Source organism: Protobothrops mucrosquamatus, unplaced genomic scaffold (assembly GCF_001527695.2).
Source record: "Protobothrops mucrosquamatus isolate PMUCROS unplaced genomic scaffold, P.Mucros_1.0 scaffold7325, whole genome shotgun sequence".
Lineage (NCBI taxonomy): Eukaryota > Metazoa > Chordata > Lepidosauria > Squamata > Viperidae > Protobothrops > Protobothrops mucrosquamatus.
This window is the reverse complement of record NW_015393127.1, coordinates 8,494-15,549: the sequence shown is the minus strand read 5'-3', so window position 1 is coordinate 15,549 and position 7,056 is coordinate 8,494. Positions and strand designations below refer to the sequence as shown.

Below are 7,056 nucleotides of genomic sequence, written 5' to 3'. Positions count from 1 at the left end.
ATAGCACTTTTTTCTGGGAAAATAGGAAAAGATCCCCATCTGAACAATTCACAGTGCATGGAGAAGGTGTTTATGTTGATATAATCTTAATGGAACTGCATCTACATGGAGGCATGTGTGTAATGGGGTGCCCTGGGGCTCTGATCTGGGCCCAGTGCTCTTCAACATCTTCATCAATGATCTGGATGAGGGGATAGATGGGGAACTCATCAAATTTGCAGACAAACCAAGCTAGCAGGAATAGCCAAGAAGATAGTCTTAAGATACAGAAGGATCTTGACAGACTTGAACATTGGGCGCTATCTAACAAAATGAAATTCAATGGTGAAAAAAGTAAGGTTCTACATTTAGGCAAGAAAAACCAAATGCACGGGTATAGTATAGGTGGTACCTTGCTCAATAGTAGCAACTGTGAGAGGGATCTTGGAGTCCTAGTGTACAATCACTTAAATATGAGCCAGCAGTGTGCTGCAGCTGCCAAAAAAGCCAACACAGTGCTAGGTTGCATTAACAGAGGGATACAATCAAGATCACGTGAAGTGTTAATACCACTTTACAATGCCTTGGTAAGGCCACACTTGGAATACTGCATCCAGTTTTGGTCACCGCGATGTAAAAAAGATGTTGAGACTCTAGAAAGAGTACAGAGAAGAGCAACAAAGATGATTAGAGGACTGGAGGCTAAAACATGTAAGGAACGGTTGCTGGAATTGGGTATGTCTAGTTTAATTAAGAGAAGGCCAAAGGGTGACATGATAGCAATGTTCCAATATCTCAGGGACTGCCACAAAGAAGAGGGAGTCAAGCTATTCTCCAAAGCGCCTGAAGGCAGGACAAGAAGAACGGATGGAAACTAACCAAAGAGAGAAGCAATCTAGAACTAAGGAGAAATTTTCTGACAGTTAGAACAATTAATCTGTGGAACAATCTGCCTCCAAAAGCTGTGAAAGCTCCAACACTGGAAGTTTTTAAGAAGAGACTGGACAGCCATTTGTCTGAAATGGTACTGTATAGGGTTTCCTGCCTGAGCAGGAGATTAGACTAGATGACCTCTAAGGTCCCTTCCAACTTTATTATTATTATTATTATTATTATAAAGCTCACAATCTCCTTCACTAAAATTGGCCTGACAGGTCTGCTAAGAATTTGTTCCTTTTGGTCCAGTCCCTAAGTTCACTGCCTGTTCTATGCTGCTGTTTTAGCTGTTTTTAATTGGGTTAGTTGACAGTTGTCCTAAAGACAAATCTCTGAAAATGATTACCTTGTTCTTTGCTTAACACATGCATCTGAAAGTGTAATAGAACAGTAACAGTGTAACAGTAATGGAAAGGACCAGCAGAATTAGAAGTCCTATATGCATCGCATCATATCGCACTGGTGTCAGAGGCACGAAGGCATTTCTAGATTGAAAGGATCTGCCAGTGACATCACTGTTGCCTAGGGGGACACTCAATTAGGGGGTCCTTTAATGTCCCTTGAAGGAGCTGGAGCGAAGGATGGGAGTTCATCCCATCCCACAGCAACATTTGGGTCTCAAACACAAGCTTGTTGCTTGTCAAGCCAATGTCCTAACTGTGTGAGTCACCATGGTCTCATGTATGTATACAGTATATTCTATATATTCCATGAACATTCAATCTCCTCAGAGCAATATAATCTTAACATGCAGAACATGACTTGTCATTCTGGAAAGTTACCCTTTGAAAGATTATTGCTATTACTGTTGTTATGAAGACACTTTTGAAATATATAGACAAATGTGAAAACCACTGAATTCCCAATGATAAAAACTCTTTTGAGTATGTGCCCTAAATCTGAAATAAAAAATCTTTGAAAATGTGTATGTGTGCTTATATGTGCTTGTTGAGTGTGTTTTAACATACCTTCCTGATAATATCTTTTAAGTCTGTTGAGTTAAGTTTGCCAAGTGGCCTCCCATGTGGTGGCAGGGTCTGTCCTGGAGCCATGATGGTGCCTAATTCATGGTGTGCTCCCCATGTCACATAAAAGGTATCTGTGTAAATACAATGGAATTATTCTTCACATTCTGAAATAATCCTGATTGCAAAAGAGGAAAACAGTCTACAATATTTTATTTTACCTGCCATGTTGTCCAAAATATCAGATCCCCAATCTCCTTGAAAGACTTTCATTAAAATATTATCAAATGCATGAACTTCTTTAGCACCAACAATTTTGTCACGGAAAAGCCGTTTTGCTTCATATGCAACAATTTCCAAGACAGTATCTACCGAGTGTGTGAATCCGCCTGTGAAGTACACATTCACAACATGCCATTATAAATTATAGTATTCAAATTCTGAAATTCTGCACTTCAATTTAAAAATATAAACAAAAAAAGATGTCACGTACCAGAAGATAACCATCAAAAGGCAGCAGAAAAAAAAATCCGAGAATGAAATATCAGAGTCATTTTATTTTTAAGAATATACAATTCTGTTTACTTTTTTTAATGAATAATTCATACAAAATCCAAGACAAATATATTTTTATTTAGGCCAGTGTTGGTTAATTATTTAAGAAAACTTGCCACTTAGTCTTTCAGCAAGCAGGAATGCAAAACAATTTAACATGAAGAACTACTGTATTCAGAATGGACTCAAGGTACATTTGTTGGTCATAAGATTATAGCAGTTAAATCTATGTATGTCTGCTCATCCCCAATCAATCCTGACAAACCGTTTAGAGCCCCGAATGCCACTATCTTTAGGGAGTGAGGAGGAATTAAAAAAAAATATTACAAGTTATCGTTAATCAAAAGTGCTAATCTTTAATACCCTAGAGAAAGCTCATTATTTATAACCGCAAACATAGTTATTATGGAATAAATTAAAATGTTATTTGTGATTAATATTTCTACCTGTTTCCTGAAATCAAACATGACTATTCCTGCTTCCTATATTAGCAAAGACAGCACCAGTCCTCAAATAGTGCAATAGGGAGGTATTTATTAGATTTATACCCTGTTTTATCTTCAGGAGCTTAAAACGGCATACATAATGCTCTTATTTTTCAGACAAAAGCAACCTTGTGAGGTAAGTTGGGCTAAGAGAAGGGAGTGTGGTCCATAGTCACCCAGGGAGCATCCATACTTCCTGAGAAGATATTAGAATTTGGTCTCCCTGAACCTAATCCAATACCTTTACCATGATCCCACAATGCCTCTCAGAACTGGGGTACAACCTTAGTTTGGACAAGAACAAATTATTTGCAGGTGAACCCCCACTATTAGAAACCAGCAGTTCTGCAGCAAACTGCAGTGACACCAACATGAAGATACATATGCTTTAATGTCAAGAAAATGCTGCAATTATATCTTTGAGTCCTGGGGTTTAAGAAATACATTAAGTCACACAACACTGGTATGATGGCATCAATAAACATGTGTGAGCACTTCCCCCCTCTCCTGCCCCATTAAAAATATAAAAAAATATAAAAACTGCTATGTGATCTAATGGCCATGGAATGCTAATTATTACAGGAAACAATGGACAGGAAGAAAGATTAAAAACTAGGTAAAAACAATAAAATGAATTTTATAATGAAGGATGATTTCATCAACTGGATTAATGAAAAACATACTGAAACATTTTCTCACTTCTTAACCTTATCTCCAGCTTCCTTTATAAGTATCTCTATAATATCCACAGATAACCTGAGAATGCTAGTCAGAAATAAAAATTGGCAAAAATCATAATTAGGCGTTCGGACATACGAATTAAGCTTGGATTACTCACCTCCTGTTAAATTATATCTGAATAAACCTAAAACCCATTGAGTAAGAATACAGGGTGTAAAAAGGTAGTGGCTGTAGTCATCAACTGTGAATTTGGCTCGAACCTGGAAATACAGATGGTGTCAATTCTACTGTTTTCACCCTGCCCTTATTTTTTGCAACACATTGTAATATTATTCTACATTTGTTCAAAACATTTTATGGACAAATTTCCATGTAAAACAATCACAGTCTAAAGTCTTCAGAATTTTACATTCATTATTAGAGACTTGGATTGGAAGCTCTCTGAAAAAGCAATAGAGCAATGTTACACAAGTTATAGCATAGAGATTTGAATATATTATTTTATCTATGTAAAGCTATCCCAGGAAATGATACAGTGGCAAAGATATTTGGCCCCCAAATACTGTACAATCTAGAAAAGGTACCATCATTTTATATTCTCATAAAATCTCTCATACCTGAGAAATAAGTTATTAAGTAAATGTTATATCATATAGAAAGCATATAAAAGGAAAGCATATGGTGCAGTCATGTCAATTAAATGGACTGATGAGTTCATTCTTTCTTGCACACAGTTCAGATACACTAGTTACACAATTTATTTTATAAGTCTTGATATAAATCAATCTAATGTACAGTATTTTCATCCTAAAACAAACACACTGTGTTTTAGAAATCCTACAAAAGCATTCTGGGTGACTACAGTTTGGCAGAACCAAGTGATTCCATGTGATTGGTCCAAGTTTCAGACGGAAGAAAATTTAGAGTAGCTTCATGGACCAGGTACGACAAGTTTGGTATGCCTCACCCTTCATTTCCTTCCTCCACCACTGTGTTTGCATAAGAAACATTCTTATGTAATTCAGGATAGGTAAAACCAAACTTTGATACAATCTGCAAACTATCATTTATTCTACAAAACACATCAGATAATGGTGAGGCAAATTGTTAAATAATATATGTTTTACTGCTGAAGGGATGACATCCTGAAGAAAGGAAGGAGTAATTTATCAAACATCACCTAAATCAGGCATAAGGGGGGAAAAATTGTCCTACGAAGATTAGGATTAAGAATCTTATTGTTGTGATCATCGGCAGTCTTGTTTTCTGTTAATCTGCAATCATCTCTTAAAATCACACCAGATCTCTGGCAAAACACATTTCATCAATCAAATATGTGTTTAGTTAAGGAATACTTTCTTTATGTCTTGAATCTATTACTAATATATTACACTGAATCACTCCTACAAAGGTACCACAAGTTACCTCATAATGTATTGTGTATCCTTTGATATAAACAAATCAGATATTTTAATTTCTATATGTTTAAAATAGCTGATACAAAATCTGACTTGCCCATCTCCTCCTTATTACTTGTAATAAGAGGAACAGGCAATCATCAGGAAACACAACAAAGCCCCAACAAAGAACATCTATATTACAGAATAGCTCATTTTAGGTTATACCTGCTCATATACTTGAACCATGGATCCTGCTAACTGGTATATTTTTGCTAAGGATCCCCAAGCAGGATGATTTTTTAGATTCTTGTGAAGAACTGGTTCCAAGTATGCACTGTAAATTGTCTGTAGCTGATCTCTTTCTGGATAACTAAAAAAATGAAAGTTTAAAATTCAGTTACAATGTCACATTTATTAAAATCTAAGTTAAGAGCAGAACAGTTGTTATCTGGCTGAGAAACAATGATATCTAGAAAGTATTCTGTAACAAAAGCTGGTGCCTGAATACCTGGCCAGATTTGGCCTGTCCCATATGAACTTTGAGGGAAAGAATTACATAGGACCTCACCCAACAAGAGACGATGGGCACTCGTGATACAATAATTGTCTTTAGTTAATTAGCTTAGCTTATATGAGCTACTGGTTCTACTGGTTCTATTCTCTGATTTCAAGCTTCCTTGAGTCTTTTCTGAAAATACACAATCTATAAATAACTGCATATATAAATTAATAAGACAAGGCTGGTTTCTCTAGGCACTTTCCTCCTTAAAACCTAAAACTTGACAGATAACATTTTTCCAAACTCCTTGAACTTTTTCAATTATATTTCATGTATTAAGATATACTCAGAAATAGATGCTGTACCTCCAGAGAGAAATGAAGTACATTTAGATTAAGTATTGAAGTTAATCTCGAGATTGAAGAGGGAAGGAAGGAAGGAAGGAAGGAAGGAAGGAAGGAAGGAAGGAAGGAAGGAAGGAAGGAAGGAAGGAAGGAAGGAAGGAAGGAAGGAAGGAAGGAAGGAAGGAAGGAAGGAAGGATAGGATAGGATAGGATAGGATAGGATAGGATAGGATAGGTATACATAGATGCTTACTCAATTGCACAAAGACGGACTATAGAAGTAAACCTAGAAGTAAGCTTATGTCTTCCCACTGTTCCTCCAGCAGACATGGATGCCACAATTTGGATGTTTTCCAACCCAACCCACTCAAGATTGTCATCATAAAATCCTTGATATGTAAGTACCTTGAAAATAAAAACAACAAATATGAATTGTTTAATATCTCTAAGATGCACTATTTGGATTACGCAAAGAGCAATAGAATAATACATTCTTACTAGCTATGACCATTATGGATCAGATTAAAAAAAAAAAAGAACATTAAGGAAAATGCCAGGATGCGTATAATGAATAACGATTTATTAAATGTTCCCAATCTAAGCGTCAAAGATTCGTCCCTACATTGGATTGCAGCAAGGTAGTTAGTGAATGGATGTGATGTAGAAACAGAGACACCATTTGGGGCAGCTCCTATAATCTCTAATTCACTCCCCATTCCTGGGCATCTGCACTCCAACTCAGGAGATTAATAAAAAAAAAGTTTACTATTCACCTTGATTTAATTCCAGTAAAGGACAAAGAGGAAAGGAATACAAAAGTAGACAATGGGGTAATCCCGCTGAAAGGAATAATAATAATAATAATAATAATTTAATTTGTACCCCGCCCTTCTCCTCATAGGACTCAGGGCGGCTAACAGCCTCATAAAAACCACAATACAATAATACAATAATATCTATATTAAAAACCGAATTAAAAGAAAATATTTAAGAAGGCCAATCATTAAAATTACCCTTAAAAATTACCCTTAAAAAACCCCGCTAAAATTCCCTAGGCCAGACCCGCTTGTTGAAAAAGCCATGTCTTTAGGGCGCGGCGGAAGGAGGGGAGATCCGGGATCACCCGGATCTCTGGGGGTAGTTCGTTCCAGAGGGTGGGGGCTCCCACCGAGAAGGCCCTCCCCCTGGGGGTCGCCAGCCGGCACTGTCTGG

The 7,056-nt window shown here is 36.7% G+C and overlaps 1 protein-coding gene across 1 annotated transcript in view; it reads right to left on the bottom strand.

Moving 5' to 3' along the window:
• Positions 1-1,883: 1,883 nt before the first annotated feature.
• LOC107300525 (cytoplasmic dynein 2 heavy chain 1) overlaps positions 1,884-7,056 on the bottom strand; it is a gene marked incomplete at both ends in the record, with an annotated part of 12,888 nt that continues 7,715 nt past the window's right edge. The window contains 5 exons of the mRNA XM_029287015.1: positions 1,884-2,014; positions 2,102-2,269; positions 3,759-3,861; positions 5,227-5,371; positions 6,098-6,249. Of these exons, the coding sequence (XP_029142848.1) occupies positions 1,884-2,014; positions 2,102-2,269; positions 3,759-3,861; positions 5,227-5,371; positions 6,098-6,249 (699 nt within the window). The remainder of the gene's footprint in view (positions 2,015-2,101; positions 2,270-3,758; positions 3,862-5,226; positions 5,372-6,097; positions 6,250-7,056) is intronic.